Source organism: Hylobates moloch, unplaced genomic scaffold, assembly GCF_009828535.3.
Source record: "Hylobates moloch isolate HMO894 unplaced genomic scaffold, HMol_V3 SCAFFOLD_21, whole genome shotgun sequence".
Classification (NCBI taxonomy): Eukaryota; Metazoa; Chordata; class Mammalia; order Primates; family Hylobatidae; genus Hylobates; species Hylobates moloch.
The window spans coordinates 26890594-26912471 of NW_026652296.1; the positions used below are offsets into that span (position 1 = coordinate 26890594).

General features: G+C 48.2%; 1 protein-coding gene and 1 long non-coding RNA gene across 5 annotated transcripts in view; one reads left to right on the top strand and one right to left on the bottom strand.

Annotated features, from left to right (window-relative positions):
* Window positions 1-177: 177 nt before the first annotated feature.
* LOC116461126 (uncharacterized) lies at window positions 178-21469 on the top strand. The gene is made up of 4 exons (XR_004245992.1): window positions 178-237; window positions 10805-10882; window positions 13232-13334; window positions 21065-21469. It is a non-coding gene; the product is annotated as an uncharacterized LOC116461126 (long non-coding RNA).
* ZNF341 (zinc finger protein 341) overlaps window positions 16560-21878 on the bottom strand; it is a 64369-nt gene continuing 59050 nt past the window's right edge. For all 4 annotated transcript variants that reach the window (XM_058433202.1, XM_058433201.1, XM_032142583.2 and 1 more), the window contains 3 exons: window positions 19870-19981; window positions 19215-19285; window positions 16560-17841 (listed from right to left, as the gene is read on the bottom strand). In XM_058433202.1, the coding sequence (XP_058289185.1) occupies window positions 17312-17841; window positions 19215-19285; window positions 19870-19981 (713 nt within the window). In that variant the 3' untranslated portion in view covers window positions 16560-17311. The remainder of the gene's footprint in view (window positions 17842-19214; window positions 19286-19869; window positions 19982-21878) is intronic.

Consider the following 21878-nt stretch of genomic DNA (forward strand, 5'->3'; position numbering starts at 1 on the left):
CGGCGTCAGGGCAACGCGCCACTGACTACAACTCCCGGTGGGCAACGCGCCGGGCGCGGCTCAAATATAATGGAGGGAAGCGCGCTGCATGCCGGGAAGCTATAGTCTTCCGGCTTCAGCTGCTCCTCGGCGCGTCTTTTTGGTGTAGCTGGGGTCAAAGGGCGTGTGGCATGCTGGGAAATATAGTCTCCTTGGCCTGCGCTCTGTAGGAGTGGTAGAACAGTAAGAGAAATGACAGTAAGTGTGCAACACTGCTCAAAAATTTATTGCTAGTATGAGATACCGCCATGCTTGAACTTCACATGTATATTCATGTGAAGTTGTCTTAAAAGCGTGAAGGCAACAGTTGTTTCCAATTTCAACCTGTCAATTCTGTGGTCACAGAAGCAAAGCAGTATCTTCTCCAGTTGAGTACGGTAGTCTCCCCCTTATCTGCGATTTTACTTTGAGCCGTTTCACTTGGCCAGCTAAGGTCTGACAGTATTAAATAGAAAATTCCAGAAAGAAACAGTTCATAAGTTTTTAATTTCCACTGGCCTAATGAAATCTCGTGCTATCCTGTTCCATCCCACCTGCGATGTGAATCATCCCTTTGTCCAACATACCTCTACCATCTGTTAGTTACTTACCAGCTTAGGAGTTATCAGATGGACTGTCACGGTGTTGCAGTGCTTTGGTTCGAGGAACCCTCATTTTACTATATAATGGCCCCAAAGTGCAAGAGTAGTAATGCTGGCAGTTTGGATATGCCAAACTGAAGCTGTGAAGTGCTTCCTTTAAATGTAAAGGTGGAAGTTCTGAGCTTAAGAAAAAAAATCGTATGCTGAGCTTACTGAGATCTGCAGTAAGAATGAATCTTCTAGCCCTAGAATTGTGAAAGAGGAAAAAGAAATTCATGCTGGTTTTGCTGTCGTACCTCAAACTGCAAAAGTTACAGCCACAGTGTGATAAGTGCTTAGTTAAGATAGAAAAGGCATTAAGTTGTATCCTTACTTACAGGGCAAAAAAAGAAAATAAATTTTTTAAAAAAAGAAAAGAAAAAGCATTAAGCTTATAGGTGGAAGACACGAACAAAAAATGTGTTCCAACTGACAGCAACCTGTTACACCAGAAAGCATTGAGCCTGTATAAAGGCTTCAGCAAGGAATCTCCTAAAACGAGTGGCACCAAAGCCACTTACTGAAAGTAATGGATGGTTGCACTGACTTAGGAATAGGTTTAGACTGCAAAATGTAAAAATTACTGGATAGGCTGGGCACAGTGGCTCACACCTGTAATCCCAGCACTCTGGCAGGCCTAGGCGAGTGGATCACCTGAGGTCAGGAGTTTGAGACCAGCCTGGCCAATGTGGTGAAACCCCATCTCTACTAAAAATACAAAAAAAAAAAAAATTAGCTGGGCGTGGTGGCGCACACCTGTAATCCCAGCTACTTGGGAGGCTGAGGCAGGAGAATCGCTTGAACCTGAGAGGCAGACGTTGCAGTGAACTGAAATCGCGCTATTGTACTCCAGCTTGGGAGACAAGAGCAAAATTCTGTCTCAAAAAGAAAAAACAAAATTACTGGAGCTGGGCGCGGTGGCTCACGCCTGTAATCCCAACACTTTGGGAGGCCGAGGCGGGCAGATCACGAGGTCAGGAGATCCAGAGCATCCTGGCTAACACGGTGAAACCCCGTCTCTACTAAAAATACAAAAAATTAGCCTGGCATGGTGGCGGCGGGCGCCTGTAGTCCCAGCTACTCGGGAGGCTGAGGCAGGAGAATGGCGTGAACCCAGGAGGCAGAGCTTGCAGTCAGCTGAGATTGCGCCATTGAACTCCAGCCTGGGCGACAGAGAGAGACTCCGTCTGAAAAAATAAATAAATAAATAAAAGTTACTGGAGATTGGGTGCGGTGACTCACACCTGTAATTCCAGCATTTTGGGAGACCAAGGCAGGTGGATCGCTTGAGCCCAGGAGTTGAGGCCAGCCTGGGCAACATGGCAAAACCCCGTCACCACAAAAAATACAAAATTTAGCTGGGCATGATGGCACAGGCCTATAGTCCTAGCTACTCAGGAGACTGAGCTGTGAAGATCATCTGAGCCTGGGAGTTTGAAACTGCAGTGAGCTGTGATCGCACCACTGCGCTCCAGTCTGGGTGACAGACTGAGACCCTGTCTCAAATAAATAAATAAATATTACTGGAGAGGCTACAGCAAGACAAGTTGGTGGAGAAGGATTTGGGGACATACTTGATGAAGAAGTGGAAGATCATATTGAAGGCCACTGGAAAGTGTTAACAAATGTGGAATTGAAAGAACTTGTCAAGTCACCTACAGAGAAAGAGGAAAATGAAGGAGAAACGGAAGCAGAACCAGCAACATGGGCGTTATCAAAATTTGCCGAGTGTTTCAAATTGCACAGACGTTAAAGGACAAAATTATGGAATACAATCCTCAGATAGAATACAGCATTAAAATCACTCGTGTGGTCACCAAAGGATTACAACTTCTGCAGCCATACTTCTATGAATTAAAAAGAAAGAGGCCAGGCATGGTGGCTAACACCTGTAATCCTAGCACTTTGGGAGGCCGAGGTGGGCAGATCACTTGAGGCCCGGAGTTTGAGACCAGCCTGGCCATCATGGTGAAATCTTGTCTCTACTAAAAATACAAAAATTTGCCAGGCATGGTGGCGTGCACCTGTAATCCTAGCTACTTGGGAGGCTAAGGCAGGAGAATTGCTTGAACCCAAGAGGCAGAGGTTGCAGTGAGCCAAGATTGAGCCACTGCACTCCAGCCTGGGCGACAGAGACTCTGTCTCAAAAAAAAAAAAAAAAAAAAATAGAGATGGCCAGGTGCAGGGCTCACGCTTGTAATCTCAGCACTTTGGGATGCTGACGTAGGCGGGTCACTTGAGCTCACAAGTTTGAGACCAGCCTGGGCAACATGGTGAAACCTCATCTCTACAAAAAATGCAAAAAAACTAGCTGGGTGTGGTGGCGCACACCTGCAGTCCCAGCTACTCAGGAGGCTGAGGTGGGAGGATCACCTGAGCCCAGGAGGTTGAGGCTACAGTGAGCCATGATCACACCACTGCACTGAAACCTGGGCAACAGAGCGAGATGCTATCTCAGAAAAAGAAAGAGACAACTTCCAGTAATAATGTTCTTCCAAAAGTTTTTGGCAAAAACGCAATTATCCAAGGACCCCCAATCATCGGTTGACATCGTCTGATCCTGATATCCAACCATTGACATCGTCATAGCTCAATGATCCAGGATCACCCAAAGCAGATGGTCCTCCTGACATCTCAGACAGTCAGTAGTAGCCTAACACTACCTCATAATGCCTGTGTCATTCACTTCATCTCATCACATAGGCATTTTGTCATCACACATAATCTCAAGAAGGGTGAATACAGTACAGTAAGACATTTTGAGAGAGAGTGAGACCACATTCACAAAACTGAATACAGTATACTGTTATAATTGTCCCATTTTATTAGTAGTTATTAATCTCTTACTATGCCTAATTTATAAATTAAACTTTATCATAGATGTATATATATAGAAAAAACATAGTATATATAAAGTTCAGTACTATTTATGTTTTCAGGCATCCACTTGCAAGTACACCTGAGGATAAAGGAGAACTATTGTATTTGAAAAACAACAATAATTAACATTGATGCACATTCTATGATTGCACCATCGATGCACATTCTGGCATTGTGCAGAGTGCCGTACATATAATATCACATTTGGCCAGGTGCAGTGGCTCACGCTTGTAATCTCAGCACTTTGGGAGGCCAAGGCAGATGGATCACTTGCGGTCAGGAGTTCGAGACCAGCCTGGCCAACATGGTGAAACCCCGTCTCTCTAAAAATACAAAAATTAGCCAGGCATGGTGGTACATGCCTCTAATCCCAGTGACTTGGGAGGCTGAGGCAGGAGAATCGCTTGAACCCCAGAGGCGGAGTTTGCAGTGAGCCGAGATTGCGCCACTGCACTCCAGCCTGGGTGACAGAGCAAGACTCCGTCTCCAAAAAAAAAAAGAAAAAAAATCATATTTAATTATCATAAGCAGTCTATGACAGATAATACTGTTCCTATTTTATAGGGGAGTAAACCAAGATTCAGAGAAATCAAGTGACTGACTGACTAGCCCTGTCTTTGCAAATGTTCTTCCCTCTACCTGGAATGCCTTTCTACTCTTCATTCACCTAACAGATCCTTTGAAACCTAGCAGAAGCTAACAGCCTTGACACTGAACTTTGACAGCAAAGGTTCAAAACCCAGCCTTGACTACTTACTTGGGCAAGTTATTTCCCTTACTCTCTGTGCCTCCCTTCCTGCAAGTGTAAACTGGAGATCATCATAACAGGACCACCTCAAGCTTATATGAGATACAGAATGTAAAGTACTTACTTAGCATAGACTTGGCACCTAGCAGATGCTCAAAAATGTATATTTTATTCTTAGGTATTCTGTCATCTTTATGGGCAATAAGAATTGAACCAGGGAGAGACTCAGAACTTTCAAAAGTAGCAGAAGAATTGAGGACTTTTTTACCCCTGCAATAAATAGACCCAGCTAATTGTGGTACCACATTTCATTGTTTTTCCCTTGTCTTTGGTGTCAAGCATCACTTCTCTGGACTCTTAGTGGTGGGTAAAAAGGGGAAAAAAATCACTTCGTCCATTAGCAGTGAGGCTGCTGTTAGTAGCCACTAGTTGCCCCAAGCCTACCATTCTAATTTGCGGCTTCCAATCTTTTGCATGTGTTAACCTTGCATGAAAACAAAGAATAGCCGGGCGGGGTGGCTCACGCCTGTAATCCCAGCACTTTGGGAGGCCGAGATGGGTGGATCATGAGGTCAGGAGATCGAGACCATCCTGGCTAACAGGATGAAACCCCATCTCTACTAAAAATACAAAAAAATTAGCCAGGTGTGGTTGCAGGCACCTGTAGTCCCAGCTACTCTGGAGGCTGAGGCAGGAGAATGGCCTGAACCCAGGAGGCAGAGCTTGCAGTGAGCCGAGATCGCGCCACTGCACTCCAGCCTGGGCGACAAAGCAAGACTCCGTCTCAAAAAAAAAAAACAAAAAACAAAGAATAAACCAATTCTAAAATTCTAAATGAGGAGCTGAAATGCTCTCCCATGAAGAAAAATACGGCTTCTCAAAGGTATTTTTTATTCCTTCCTGTACTTTTCAAATATGTGAAGTTGCTCAGGATCAGAGTTTCAAATGAATGAGAGCTTAGCTGGACTTTTCCTCTATTAGTTTATATGTGAATCTTATCTCCTCCCTCAGACTATGATTTACATTTGGACAAAAGCCATGAGTTGGATGTTGTTGTTGTTTTAATCAGCCACAACCTCCAACCCTGCACATACGGCAGCCATTCCCAGAGGATGGTAGAGTTCATTTCACCCAATTTCGTGGTTGGAATAAGTTTTTCAAACGTGAGAGACATGCTAGAACTGTCAAGAATTCACAGGAGTATGGATTGTTAAACATTAAGTCACATTTGTGTTCGTTCTGTAATTGAGACATTGCAATGTTTTAGCAAAGTAAAAGAGAAAAACAAAGAGGCTTCAGTCAAGCCACCTCATGGGTGCAGCAGCCCCTCCACATCTAAGCAGTCGGCCTCGTCACCTCTTATGTAAGTCAAGTTGCTCCCGGGCACATAGGTAGCTAAACGCTTGCTGAGTTGGAGCCATTACCCAAAGGATATATGAACAGGAAGATGCTGTGGACCTCACCACCATCAGTTTCATACAGCTGTGGGGTAAACTAAGGGTGATAAAGAGCCCCTCATGTTCTAACTCTGGGAGCCCAGAAAAATATCTTGGGGATATGACAGCAGAAACCTCAGATTTAATCTTGAGTACTGCATTAGTCTGTTTTCATGCTGCTGATAAAGGCATACCCAAGACTGGGCAATCTACAAAAGAAGAGGTTTAATTGGACTTACAGTTCCATATGGCAGGAGAAGCCTCACAATCATGGCAGAAGGCAAGGAGGAGCAAGTCCCGTCTTACATGGATGGCAGCAGGCAAAGAGAGAATGAGAGCCAAGCGAAAGGGGTGTCTCCTTATAAAACCATCAGATCTCATGAGACTTATTACCACAAGAACAGTATGGGAGAAACCGCTGCCATGATTTAATTATCTCCTACCAGGTCCCTCCCACAACGATGGGAATTATGGGAGACATAATTCAAGATGAGATTTGAGTGGGGACACAGCCAAACTATATCAAGTACCAACTATAAGCAATTAGTGTTGGCCACCTGGACCACTGGGTTGAAAAGAATTTTGAGGCTGCATCAGAAGTTCTTGTAAAAAAAAGTGCCAAGATTGGCCTGGCATGGTGGCTCACACCTATAATCTCAGCACTTTGGGAGGCCAAGATGGGAAGATTGCTTGAACCCAGGAGTTTGAGACCAGCCTGGGCAACATAGGGAGACTCAGTCTCAAGAAATAATTAAAAATTACCTGGGCATGGTGGCACACACCTATGGTCCCAGTTATTCGAGAGGCTGAGGCAGAAGGATCACCTGAGCCCAGGAGGTTGAGGCTGCAGTGAGCTGTCAACATGCAACTGCACTCCAGCCTGGGTGACAGAGTGAGACTCTGTCTCAAAAAAAGAAAAAAAGCGCTCAAGATGGATTTGTGATGTCTACCCAGGGTATGGGATGGGGAGTGGTGACACATGGGCAAAGTAGCTGCCATCCTGGCTGAGAATTCAGCTGCCACAAATAGAGATTCACAGAGTGGACTGGCTCAATACTGGAGAGCCCTGGGCTTTGCTGGTCTGTATTTTTCTGGTCTCTCAGACAAATGCACAGCCTTTTCAAACTTTGACCAACTCGTATTAACTTATTCAAAACTGTGTGAAAAAGAATGAGCCACTGGTACATGCAAGAATTTGGATGACTCACAGATATTATGCTGAGTGAAAGAAACCAGATACAAAAGCCTGTATGACTCCACATATACGAAGCTCAAAAACAGGCAAAACTAATCTATGGTGTTAGGAATCAGAATAATGGTTACCTCCAGGGAGGTACAGACCAGGAAGAGGACCCTTACGAGGTGCTAACAGGTTCAATAGCAGGATCCAGAGGTGTTCACATGGCTGTATACAAATTAATCAGTTTTTATACTTAAGATGAGTGCCCTTTACATATCTTAGGTACTTTATTAAACATGTTATATTACAATTTAAAAAAACATCTCTAGGCTGGGCATGGTGGCTCATGCCTGTAATCCTAGCACTTTGAGAGGCCGAGGTGGGTGGATTACTTGAGCTCAGGAGTTCCAGACCAGCCTGGCCAACATGGTGAAACCCCAAGTCTACTAAAAAAACGCAAAAATGAGCCAAGCATGGTGGTGCACACCTATAATTCCAGCCACTCAGGAGGCTGAGGCAGGAGAATCACTTGAACCCAGGAAGTGGAGGTTGCAGTGAGCCGAGATCATGCCACTGCAAAACCCATAGCTAACATCACACTTAATGGTGAAGACAAAGGCCGAAAGCTTTCCCCCTAAGATCAGGAATAAGATAAGGATGCCTACTCTCATCACTTCCAATCAACATTGTACTGAAAGTTCTTGTCAGGGCAGCTAAGCGAGAAAAATAAGTAAAAGGCATCCAGATTGGAAAAGCAGAGGTAAAACTATTGCTATTTGCAGATGACATGATCTCATATAGAGAAAAACCTAAAGAATACACAGAAAGCTATTAGAACTAAAATGAGTTCAGCAAAGTTCAACAATATCAACACACAAAAATCAGTTGTATTTCTGTACATTAGCAATGAGCAATATGAAAATGATATTAAGAATCATTTCCATTTACAATAGCATCAAAAATAATAAAACATTTAGCAATGTTTAAAATGGTGAATTTTTTTTTTTTTTTTTTGTAGATGGAGTCTCACTCTGTTGCCCAGGCTGGAGTGGAGTGGTACAATCTTGGCTCACTGCAACCTCTGCCTCCCAGGTTCAATCAATTATCCTGCCTCAGCCCCCTGAGTAGCTAAGATTACAGGTATTGCCACCACACCTGGCTAATTTTTTGCATTTTTATTAGAGATGGGGTTTCACTATGTTGGCCAGGGTGGTCTCGAACTCCTAACCTCAGGTGATCCGCCCGCCTCAGCATCCCAAAGTGCTGGGATTACAGGCATCAGCCACCGCACCCGGCCAAAATGGTGAATTTTATGTCATGTGAATTTTATCTCAATTTTTATTTTTATTGTTTGAGACGGAGTCTCGCTTTGTCGCCCAGGCTGGAGTGCAGTGACACAATCTCGGCTCACTGCAACCTCCACCACCCGGTTTCAAGTGCCCACCACTACACCTGGCTAATTTTTGTATTTTCAGTGGAGATAGGGTTTCCCCATTTTGGCCAGGCTGGTCTTGAACTCCTGACCTCAAGAGATCCGCCTACCTTTGCCTCCCAAAGTTTTGGATTACAGGCTACAACCACCACACCCGCCCTTATCTTAATTTTTTTTTTTTTTTTTTTTTTTTTGAGACAGAGTATCACTCTTGTTGCCCAGGCTGGAGTGCAATGGCACGATCTCGGCTCACTGCAACCTTCGCCTCCGGGGTCCCAGTTCAAGCAGTTCTCCTGCCTCAGCCTCCTGAGTAGCTGGGATTACAGGCATGAGCCACCACGCCCAGCTAATTTTTGTATTTTTAGTAGAGACAGGGTTTCACCATGTTGGCCAGGCTGGTCTCAAACTCCTGACCTTGTGATCTGCCCGCCTCAGCCTCCCAAAGTGCTGGGATTACAGGCATGAGCCACCGCACCTGGCCCCTTATCTCAATTTTTAAAAGTGCGTTGAAGTAATGAAGAGGGAACATGTTTTGGTGCCTACCACACAGACCTAGATCAGAACTGGGGCTCTGCCATTCAGCCATGTGCTTTACCTGCCTTGGTTTTCCTATCTGTGAAACAGAAATAACACTATATTCCTCACCAGGCCATTCTGATGATTCAGTGACAACACAGACAAAGGCCTTAGCACAGAATATGTATTTAACAGATATTTTTGAAATAATAACAACAGGAATAATAATTATAAACATCCATGGAGCCCTCACTCTGACAGACAGCTTACATGGAATAGCTTATTTATTTATTTATTTTTATTTTATTTTATTTTATTTTTTGAGACAGAGTCTCACTCTGTCACCCAGGCTGGAGTGCAGTGGCACGATCATGGCTCACTGCAACCTCTGCCTCCCAGGCTCAAGCGATCCTCCCACCTCAGCCTCCCGAGTAGCTGTGACCACAGGTGTGTGCCACCACACCCAGCTAATTTTTGTATCTTTTGTAGAGACAGGGTCTCCCTATGTTGCCCAAGCTGGTCCCAAACCCCTGGACTCAAGTGATTCTCCCCCCTTGGCCTCTCAAAGCACTGGGATTACAGGTGTGAGCCATCACACCCAGCCAGATTATCTCATTTAATCGTCCAACTATAGTTCTATGAGGCAGTTACAGATTACAGCTGAGGAAACAGAAGCTTGGAGAGGTTGAATAACTTGCCGAAGGTCACACCATTATTGAGTGGTCTGGTTGGCACTTGAACCGTGAGAAAATAACAGAGAATCTTCATTCAGCACTTTATGCTAAGCCAGACACTGAGCTGAGGATTTTACATGCATTACCTCATTTAGCCCACGCAACAACTATATGAGGTAGGCTTTATTGTTCCCATTTTATACATTAACAGAGGTTGGACAGCTTGCCTAAGATCACACACTTGTAGGAGGCAGAGCTGGGATTCTTACTGTAAAGGCAACCAGTTTAGCCACTGTGCTATTCTGCCTACATGCAAATAATGAATGAACAGAGAGACATTCACACATACAAACAGGTAAATAAATAAAGTGTGGCGGGCCTGGGAGCAGGTCTGACCTCCCAGGGGAGTGGGGCAAAGTAAGCGACAGGGGCAGGAAAGGCCCAGCCCAGCAGAACTTGAGGGGTTAAGTGAGGAGTGAGGGGGAGGCGGGTGAGATTGTTGACCAGAAAGGACCCTACACTTGTGCTAATGGTGGGTTACAGGGCCTACTCCATACCCATCTGTCTGACCACATGCAGGCCATGCAGCAGGCCCTAGACGGCCACACAGGCTCCAGTCAATGACTGTGACTCCCTAGACTTTACCCCAGGGAAACCCTCATCCTCGCCCAGGCCCAGGCCCAAGACACAAGTAGACTAGAAGCCTCCCTGCACGAGGAAGGAAAAGTCCACATCCAATCCCTTAGAATATCCTGTTGGCTCTATCCTCAAAATATATCCAGAACCCTATCATTTCTTACCATCTTAATTGCTGTCACTCTGGTCAAAGTCACCATCATCTCTTGCCTGCACTATTACAGTAGCCTCCTGGTGGGCAGGATAATGGTCCTTCAAAGACGTTCATGTCCTCATCCCCAGAATCTCACCTTAAATGGACTTTGTAGAAGTGTTAAGGAGCTTGAAATGATGAGATTATTGTGGATTATCCAGCTGGCCTCAATGTAATCACAAAACAGAAGCAAGAGGTTTCAGAGTCAGAGACTGGCAGGATGCTGCCCTTCTGCCTTTGAATGGAGAAAGGGGCCACAAGCCAAGGAATGCAGGTGGCTTCTAGAAACTGGAAAAGACAATGGAATAGATTCTCCCCAGAGCCTCCGGAAGGACACAGCCCTGCCAACACTTGATTTTAGTCCAGTGGGAACCATATCAGACTTCTGACCTCCGGAGTGATAAGATCTGTGTTGGTTTAAGCCACTAAATTTCTGATTCTTTATTACAGAAGCAAGAGGAACCTAATACTCTTCCTCATTGGCCTTCCTGTCTCCATCTTTATTCCTTCCAGCTCATTTTCTACATGGTAAACAGAGGTATCCTTTAAAAAATATGTGTTTGGCTGGGCACAGTGGCTCATCCCTATAATCCCAGCATTTTGGGAGGCCGAGGCCGGATCACTTGAGGCCAGGAGTTCAAGACCAGCCTGGGTAACATGGTGAAACCCCATCTTTACTAAAAATACAAAAATTAGCCGGACATGGTGGTACACACCTGTAGTCTCAGGAGGCAGGGGCACGGGAATTGCTTGAACCTGGGAGTTGGAGGTTGCAGTCAGCCGAGATCACGCCACTGCACTCCAGCCTGGGTGACAGAGAGAGGCTCTGTCTCAGGAAAAAAAAATATATATATATATATATATTTTTTTTGACATCTGACATATATATATATATATACACACACATATATATACATATATATACACACACACACATATATATATTTTGACATTGGACATATATATGTATGTCGGATGTAGTCACTGAATGCTCACAATCCTCAGATGGCTCTCCACATCCCTCAAGTAAAACCCAAAGTCCTTTCAATGTCCCTCAAGTCCCTACATGATGTCACGATTTTCCTGTCACCTCCTTGCCCTCCTCCTTTCCAATGCCTCACTCCCATCACACTGGCCTCTCTACTCTTCCTGAAACACACCAGCACCCCCCAAACTCTCAAAACCTCTACTCACCTCTACTTTTTTTCCTTCTCTATAGTACTCGTCACCTCCTAACATCTATAACTTACTTATTTACTTTGTTGTTTATCTTCTGCTTCCTCCACAAAGGATCTCCACAAATGATTGTTTTGCTCATGATGTATCATCAAAGAACTATGCCTGGCATGTAGTAGGTACTCAAGAAATACTTGATCGATGAATAAATAAGTGGACTGAGGTAGCAGTGGCCTGGGTAGCAGCCTTGCCTTGATGAGACTTTGGACAAGAACTTTTCCCTCCCTGGGCCTGTTTATTCTCTGTGATTCTTCAAAGCACCCAAGGCCCTGAAGTTGGGCCTTGGCCTCCTGCCTCTGGCTCCTGTGCCTAAGCCTACCTGAGGCACCCTCAGCTAGTAAGAGGTCACTGCCAATCCTTAGGTGGAGCCTGCTCACCTCCCTCATCACCACCCTTCAGGACCTGAAAGCCTTGTGTGTGGGGGTCACTTGCTGGCAGCCTTGGGGGTTGGGAGCACCAGTAGCTGCCACCTCCACTCCTTCCTCCCCAAAGGAGACAAAACTAGTCCAACCAGTTCTCCTGGGCCACAGGGACACCTGCTCTGTCGACGGAGACTTCCAAGCCACCTGCCTTAGTCATTTGGCCCAGATAGTCTCCGCTCCCTCTTTGAACAAAGGAAGATATCCTTTTATATCAGACATTACTTCCCAGGACTCTGGGTCAGTCATATCTCAGTCTACATGACAGATTCTCCCTTGGCCTCCCTGGGGTGAGAGGAGCGGGTGGGTAAAGTGGGCCTTCTTCTCTCAAAGTGCTGTTGTTTATTCATTCAACAAATATTGATTGAACAATTCCTGGGAAGGTCTAAGCACTGTAGATACTTCAGGAACAAAACAGACAAAAGTCGATGCCTTTGTGGACCTTTTGTTTCTAATGAGGACAACAGACAATAAACAAATGTCTAATATAATGTCAAGGGTGACGTATAAAAATAAAATAGGGTAAGGAATTCTAGAATGATGGAGGTGGGGCTACGTTAGACAGATTGGCCAAGGAAAACTTATCAGAGGAAATGAGTTTATTTATTTATTTATTTATTTATTTATTTATTTATTTATTTATTTATTTTGAGATGGAGTCTCACTCCGTTGCCCAGGCTGGAGTGCAGTGGCATGATCTCAGCTCACTGCAACATTCACCTCCCCGGTTCAAGTGATTCTCCAGCCTCAGCCTCCCGAGTAGCTGGGATTACAGGCACGCACCACCGTGCCCAGCTAATTTTTTGTATTTTTTAGTAGAGACAGGGTTTTGCCACGTTCGCCAGGTTGGTCTCAATCTCCTGACCTCATGATCCACCCACCTCAGCCTCCCAAAGTTCTGGGATTACAGGTGTGAGCCACCGCGCCTGGCCCAAATATCCCAATTTTTTACATTTTCTAATTGCTTCTGCAGTATAGGAGCATAGTAGATTTGTATATATTGATCTTGCTATTATTTCAGCACCCTTGCTATTATCGCACTCTTTCCAATCCTGATACTATTTATTTCTTTTTCTTGCTCTATTATTCTGGCCAGGCCGCTAATGTAATATTGGAGTCATAACAGCAAGCATCCTTGCGTCATTCCTGACACGTAGCATCTCACATTTCACCACTGTAGTATATTTTAAATTTGTTTTTAAATATTGGCTCACTTTTTCAGACATTGTGAATGCCAAACTGTCTGGAGGCTGCCATGAGCGGCCAATTTGTGATCTCTGCTTTACCTGAATTATTTCTGTGAATTGTGACATCAACCTCGCCAGGTGGGTACTATTATTCTTCACACTGACACGAGGAAACTGAGGTTCAGAGAGGTGAAGTGACTTGCCATAGTCACGCAGCTGGGAGGGGGCAGAGCCAGAATTCAAACCCAGCTCTGCTTGATACCAAAGACTGTAATCTTTCTCTTTTTTTTTTTTTGAGACAGAGTTTACTGTTACAGAGTAAGAGTCTGTCCATGAGTTTACTCTGTCACCCTGGCTGGAGTGCAATGGTGAGATCTTGGCTCACTGCAACCTCTGTCTCCCAGATTCTGGAGATTCTCCTGCCTTGGCTTCCCAAGTAGCTGGGATCACAGGCATGTGCAACCACGAATGGCTAATTTTTTGTAGTAGAGATGGGGTTTCGCCATGTTGGCCAGGCTGGTCTCGAACTCCTGACCTCAGGTCTGCCCATCTTGGCCTCCCAAAGTGCTGGGATTACAGGAGTGAGCCACCGCGCCTGGTCAAAGACTGTGATCTTTCTGGGGGTGGAGTGAGACCCTGGATGCCTAGGCCAGCCCCTTTTTATGCTCCACTCTGTCCAGCATCTTGGAGTTTGGTGGCGGACCCTGGGGTCCTGGAGCAGCTATCACCAACACCAACTTTCTTTTTATTTATTTATTTATTTATTTAGACAGAGACTTGCTCTGTCCCCCAAGCTGGAGTGCGGTGGCGTGATCTCGGCTCACTGCAACCTCCGCCTCCCGGGTTCAAGCGATTCTCCTGCCTCAGCCTCCCGAGTAGCTGGGACCAGCTCCAGGGCCACCACATCTGGCTAATTTTTTGTATTTTTAGTAGAGACAGGGTTTCACCATGTTAGCCAGGATGGTCTCGATCTCCTGTCCTCGTGATCTGCCCGCCTCGGCCTCTCAAAGTGCTGGGATTTGTCACCAACTTTCTGTTAAAACATTATAGCTGATCTTGGTATGTCCTTATCTGTGGCCTGGCTCTGCTACTTCCCTCCTGTGTGACTTTGGGCTGCTTAACCTTAATGTGCCTGTTGCCTCATCTCAACTGCAAAATGGGCTTAAAAGTAGCGCCTACACTGAGGTGCTGGGGATGGTGCCAGGCATTCGATAACTAATAAATGTTAGTTCTCGTGATTACCAGTAGACGTGTATGCCTGTGTACACTGACAGGAAGAAGCTATAGAAAAACCACTTAATTAGTTATATTAGGAGGAAGATGTCACTCTTTTTTTTTTTTTTTTTTTTTTTTGAGACAGAGTTTCACTCTTGTCACCCAGATTGGAGTGCAATGGCACGGGATCTCAGCTCACTGCAAACTCTGCCTCCCGGGTTCAAGCGATTCTCCTGCCTCAGCCTCCCAAGTAGCTGAGATTACAGGCATGTGCCACCACTCCCAGCTAATTTTTTTGTATTATTAGTAGAGATGGGGTTTCACCATGTTGGCCAGGATAGTCTCGAACTCCTGACCTCAGGTGATCCACCCGCCTCGGCCTCCCAAAGTGCTGGGATTATAGGCGTGAGCCACCACACCCGCTGAAGATGTCATTCTTCACATTTCTTTCCATGCCATTGTACAACTTTCTTAAATGTTCAATGTCTCCCATGACTCCTTCATTATGTGGAGAATAAAGTCCAGATTCCTTAACCCACATCTAAGGCCCTCTCTGATTCATCAACCCACACTTCAGTCGTGGAAAGTGGCTAAGAACCCACGGAGGCAGGCTGCCCTGGCTTGAGTCCCAGCTCTGCAGCTTTCCTGGCTGTGTGAGCTTGGGTAAGGAAGTTTACCCCTCTGGGCCTGGGTTTTCTCAGCTGTAAAATACAGAAAGTAACAGCACTCACATGACAGGCTGAGGCGATGTGACTGTAAATAGCCTGGCACAGTGTCCCTCATGTGGAGAAGCTGAAGCAACAGCCATGATCATTATCCACCTACTCCTCTGAGACCTCTGGTCATCCTGGAACATCCGCCGGCCCCAGAACATTGCAGGCCTGGCACTGTCCCACCCCAAGGTGTTTGCGTGCGCCCTGCTCTCACTTGGCACACCTTCCCCTATCCATCCACCCATCAAAGCACCCTGGCCACAGCCCAGCTCCAGGGGCATCCCCTCTGACTTCCTGTCCTCACCAGTCCCCCTCGGGCCTTTGTGCAGGCCGGTACACTTACACACCTCACCCCCATCAACTCTGTCCCTCCTGCCACGTCACACCCTTCCTGAGGACGTGGGAAGCTGGGCCTGGCTCTGAGTTCCAGCCCTGAGTCCCAACACAGATGCCTTCAAAGGACCTGCCAGCCTTCAAAACAATTCAGTCATCAAATGGAGTCCAACAGCCCAGAAGGTTGACTGTGAAGATAAACGGGAAAACACTAGTCAAGGCCCTTTTCTCCTTCCCGCCTCCTCATGAGCCCGGTCCACCTCCCACCGGGACCAGCTGAGAGGTAGGAGGAAGCACTGGACGTGAGGACACTGACGGCCTCCAGATGCCCACGGCCCTCCAGAGAGGGATTTCTGATCTTGATTACAACGGATTTGGAGGTGGCTAACAATCCTGAATTCCCACAAGTGAGTACAAACCCTGACCCCCATGGGGTGTTGTCCTGGACTGTTTTCTGTGGATGGGTGTTCCCAATTTCCTTTTATTTTATTATTATTTTTTTTTAATCTTTGAGACAGGGTCTTACTCAGTCGCCCAGGCTGGAATGAATGCAGTGGCACAATCTCAGCTCACTGCAGCCTCGACCTCCTGAGCTCAAGTGATCCTCCCACATCAGCCTCCAGCATATCTGGGACTGCAGGCACCTGCCACCACGCCCAGTTAATTTTTTTTTTTTTTTTTTTGAGACAGGGTCTCACTCTGTCTCCCAGGCTGGAGTGCAGTGGCACGATCTCAGCTCACTGCAACCTCTGTCTCCTGGGTTCAAGTGATTCTCCTGCCTCAGCCTCCCAAGTAGCTGGGAATACAGGTGTGCACCACCACACCCGGCTAATTTTTGTATTTTTACTAGAGACAAAGTTTTGTCATGTTGGCCAAGCTGGTCTCAAACTCTGGACCTCAGGTGATCCGCCCACCTTGGCCTCCCAAAGTGCTGGGATTACAGGCATGAGCTGCCGTGCCTAGCCTTGCTTCCCTTATCATCTCTCCAGAGCTTCCTGTGTGAGGGGCCCAGGACCCCTCAGCCACCACAAGCTTCAGAGGGGAGTGCTGCCACCTAGAGGCAAAGAAGGAAACTGCCACAGCTTGGCCCAGGCCACCCGGACACATTATGACAAAAACATTTATTGAGCACTTTCTGCGTGCCGGGCACCATGCCGAGCCCCTGGCGCACTTCATCATACTGGATCCCCAGGACAACCCTATGAGGTAGTAGTATCGTAAGCCCCATTGTACAGATGAGGAACACGGGGCTCAGAGAAGTGAAGTGACTTGCCCAAGGTCACACAGCAAGTGCATGGCAACTCTTGGATTTGAAGCCAGATCTGTCTCATAGCTGCAGTCTAGCTGTGACACCTGAGTGCCTCCTAAAAGCTACATCACAGAACTGTCTGAGGACGCTGTGGGGAACCGTCCGTGAAAAGGTCCAACACATAAACTCTGAAGAGTTTATGGCAGGCCTCCTGAAGAACAGCGGACTAGAGGCCACCCAGAGGCAGCCTGGAGGCAGAGTGGGGAGGAACGCCCTGTCTTCTCTCCCAAGGGCCCGAACCACCAGCCTAGACCAGCGGGATTCTAGGCTGCTCAGGCTTCAGCCATCTCTCTCCTGCCACCATGGCTCTGCCCAGAAACTGTGGGTGGCCCTGTCCCCAACCCTAGAATGTTGCAGGGCTTTCCAGCAGGAGAGGGGCACAGGAGGGCGACCATGGGCTGAGGTTTCTGAATGACATTCAGCAGGATTTCTGCCAATGGCTCGATGGCTCGCTTCCACTGGTAAGGATCACCGGTCTGCCCCCAGGGGCCCTGGACCCAAACAGGAGTATCAGGCCTGCCCAGGAAACAGACACCTCAGGTCCGTCACTCGGAGGCCTGGATGTAGACAGGAACAGCAAGCATGGTACATGGGCCCTCGGCCCCGGCCTGCAGCTCCGCCAGAGCCAGGTTAGAGCCCAGCCCCTCAGCGTGTCCAGGTACCACCAGCTCAGGTTCCGCGCCCACCGCACCACCCACAACGATGGACAGCACCGCGTCCGGCTCTGCGAAGGGCGGCTTGCCGGGGACGGCCTCAGGCACCAGCCCAGCCCCTGCGTCCTTCAGCTCCTCCAGCCCCAGCGGGTCAGGCAAGGGGGTCACCACCTTGCGCCCACCACTGCCGCAACTGCGGGGGGCTGCCCTCTTCTGGGGGGGGCGCCGGGTTTGCAGGTCCTTGTCCTTTTGGGGGCCGAGACGACAGCGGTGATCTTTGAGGTATTTGTGGCGGGAAAAGCCCTTGGCGCAGCCAGCACAGCGGAACTTGTAGTTGCCTGTGTGGGCGCGCTGATGCTCGGCGAGGTGGGCGCGGCGGCTGAAGGACTTGCTGCACAGGGCGCATTTGTGGAGCTTCATGCCTGGAGGGCAAGGGAAAGTCAGTGAGAAGCATCCAGACCTTCACCCCACAACAGTGCCCTGCGCTGGGAATAAAATCCAGGCTCTTGCCCCACCAGCATCTGTGTGATCTGGCCCCAGCTCTCTCCATCCTCGTCGTCTGCCTTCTTCCAGCCACTCTCTGCGCCAGCCACGCTCACTCTCCTCAGAGATGCCACGCTGGCTCCTCCCTCTGTGCCTTTGTACTTGCCATTCTCCTCTGCCTGGAACAGCCGCTCACTCCCTGCACCTTGGCTCGCTTTGCCAGGTCATCTGAGGCTCAGGGAGGGGCAGTGATGCCTGAGGCCACCCACAGGAACGTGACAGCACCAAGACCCCAACCCAGCCCTGTGTGTCCAAGTCATTGACCTACTCTCCCAGTTTTCACACTTTCTTTAGTGACTGACTCTTTTCTGTAAACCTTCTCAAACAGGGGAGACTTTACCCCCCCAGGGGACTCAGCAATGCCTAGAGACATTTTTGATTGTCACACTTGTGGGGGGATGCCACTGACCCCAGTAGATAGAGGCCAGGGATGCTGCTAAACATCCCACAGCGCACAGGACAGCCCCCAGGACAAGATTATCTACAGGATTACAGGCCAGGCGCCAGGGGCTCACACCTGTAATCCCAGCACTTTGGGAGGCCGAGGTGGGCAGATCACTTGAGGTCAGGAGTTCGAGACCAGCCTGACCAACATGGTGAAAACCCCATCTCTACTAAAAATACAAAAATTAGCTGCACATGGTGTCAGGCACCTGTAATCCCAGCTACTTGGGAAGCTGAGGCAAGAGAAGTGCTTGAACCTGGAAGGCAGAGGTTGCAATGAGCCGAGATCATACCACTGCACTCCAACCGGGTGACAGAGTGAGGCTCCATCTCAAAAAAAAAAAAAAATTATCTGGCCCAAAATGTTAATGGTGCCAGGGTTGAAGAACTTTGTTTTAGACCTCGGCTGGCATGTGGAAAGCCAGCCAGGCTGCTCTGAGGAGCTGCTGAGAAACTGAGGAGTGGCTTGGAGACCCCTGCCCTGCCCTATCAAGGAAGCTTCCTGGCCATGTCTTGGACCTGGCTGGAATCTGATTCCCTCCACACCTCGTCCACACCTCTATCACACTGGGCACTATTCCAACTGAGTCATCTCTGCTCAGGTTAGCTTCCTCCTTGGACTGGGGGACTGTGTCTGATTCATCTCAGGCCTGGCTCATAGCCCACATAAGTGAAAGTGCTGGCTGGAATGTGCCAGGCAGGGAAAACAAGCCTCACGGGATATGTCTGCTCTTTCTCCTCCTGGTGGGTCTATCCCAGTGAACTAGAGCTGAACCAGACCCTCCTGGCAGGCCCAAGAGCCACTTACCAGAGTGGGAGAGGATGTGGGCCTTCAGCTTGTCCGGCCGGTTGAACTCCTTACTGCAGCCTGTGTGCGTCCTAAAAACCAAAGCCACTGGTCAGGGGGAGTTCACGAAGCTTAGGATCCTCTTGCTGGCCCCTCCACTAGCCCTGGGCACAAGGGACAGCCTTGTCCACCCTAAGGGCTGGGCAAGGAGGTAGGGTGGGAAGTGAGGCAGGCAGGGCCCAGGACAGGATAAAAGGAGAGAGACCTGGCCGGACACGGTGGCTCACGCCTACAATCCCAGCACTTTGGGAGGCCGAGGTAGATGGATTACTTGCGGTCAGGAGCTCGAGACCAGCCTGGGCAACATGGCCAAACCCCATCTCTACTAAAAATACAAAAATTAGCCAGGCGTGGCGGCAGGCGCCTGTAATCCCAGCTACTTGGGAAGCTGAGGCAAGAGAATCGCTTGGACCCAGAAGGCAGAGGTTGCAGTGAGCCAAGATCTTACCACTGCACTCCAGCCTGGGTGACAGAGTGAGACCCTGTCTCCAAAAAAAAAAACAAACAAAAAGAGAGAGGCCTGCCCTCAGGCCTGACATCTGTCCCACCCTCCCCAGCAGCACCCCTGGAGAATCTGTCCCGCTACCCGCCCCCCTGCATGGCAGTCTCTACTCACGAGAAAGGGCATTTGTATTTCTTGAAGGGCTCGTGGATCAACATGTGTCTCTTCAGTTTGTCCTTGCGGTTGAACGCAGACTCGCACACTGAGCATTTGTAGGGCTTCTCGCCTGCAGCAGACACAGACAGGGAGAGCCAGCACTCGCCAGGAGTCGGAATCCAGGGCACAAGGGTCCCCGCTGGGCCCCTCAGGGGAGCAGCTCCTCTAGGGAGGTGGCCAGGGGAGAAAATAGCCTCTCTCATTCTTCAGTGGCTTTGTTTTGCCAGAGACAAGACAGGGCTATTTTGATAGGATGGTCAGGAGAGGCCTCTCTGATGAGGCCATGAATGAGGAGAGACCTCAGGTCATCAGGGAGATGGTCTGGGCAGCAGAGAAAGCAGGTACAAAGCCCCTGAGGCAGGAGCACATTTGGCAGTGCTGTTGAACAACAGGGAGGCTGGTGTGGCCAGAGAACAAGGCAGAAGGTGAGGGCAGTGAGCCAGCCAGGCCCGCATGGGAGGACCTGGGAGGCAGAGCTAAGGACTTGGCTTTTTTTTTTTTTTTTTTTTTTGAGACAGAGGCTTGCTCTGTCACCCAGGCTGGAGTGCAGTGGCGAGATTTCAGGTGAGTCACTGCAACCTCTGCCTTCTGGGTTCAAGCAATCCTCCCACCTCAGCCTCCTGAGTAGATGGGATTACAGGTGTGTGCCACCACACCCAGCTAACTTTTGTATTTTTAGTAGAGATGGGGTTTCACCATGTTGGCCAGGCTGGTCTCGATATCCTGACCTCAAGTGACCCACCCGCCTTGGCCTCCCAAAGTGCTGGGATTATAGGCATGAGCCACCGCGCCCGGCCAGGACTTTGGCTTTTACTCTGAGCCAGAAGAGAAGCCACCAGAGGGTCTGAGTAGCAGAGGGATGGGCTCTGATGTAAGCTTTTAACCAGCTCGAGTGAGGTAGAGGTGAGGATAACCAGAAAGTGGCCCAGGACAGCCATGTTGGGAAGGCAGAGTCGGCAGCCCTTGCCACTGGATTGGCTGTGGCTGTAAGAGGAGGAGGGGAGTCAAGGATGAGGTGTGGCCTGAGTAGCAAGGTGGCCTCATGTCATTTATGGCAATGCAGTCCACCCTGGGGAACGAGGAATCACACCTTATCTAACTGAATCCTTCCAGAAACCAGGAGGCACCGACTCCCATCATCCCCATTTCACAGATGAGAAAGAAGACTGAAGTTCAGAGAGGTGAAGGGACTGGCTCAGGGGCTACCCCTATGGTTGGGGGAGCTAAGATTCCAGCCCAGCAGCATGATCCAGTGCCCATCTGAGCTACCCAGATCTTCCTGCTGTTAAACCTGTCCTGGGGCAGCTCTTGCCTGATGGGCTACCTGAGGAACCCACTGGAAATCAAGGGAGGTGCCTGCAAAGTTGCCGTGGGGTCACAGCTTGCCCTTTGGAAGGGGCTGTTTCTGGGCTGCTCTGACTTCCTGTCATTATTTCCTCTCTGTTCTCCCTCTGGAACGAATAAAGTACTTCTGAAAAAACATCAACCCAGTTGATACGGAAATGCTGGTCCCTACAATAGAATGCTCTGTGGTCATTAAAAAGATTAAAAAGGTCAATCTGTGTTTCCTGATCTGGAAAGATCGCCTGGACATATTGCTAGTGGGGAAAAAAAGCAGTAAAACAGCTTAACACAATCTCATCTTTCTTAGAAAAAAATATAATCCCTACCGGATATGTAAGCTCCAACAAAAAAAAAAAAGGGAAAAAAAATACAACCTGCACACCCCAAAAAAGCCCTAGCCATATGTCTCTGTAAATAAACTGAAGATGCAGGGAGAAAGATGGGGAGGTGTAGGGAGAGGACAGACCAAAGTGTCAGTGGCAACTACAACTTGAAGGGGAAATTTAACATTTTACTTTATGTACTCCTATATTGCTTCCATTTTTATAATAACCAGGTATTAGTTGTGTGTGTGTGTGTGTGTGTGTGTGTGTGTGTGTGTGTGTATGTTTTGTTTTGTTTTG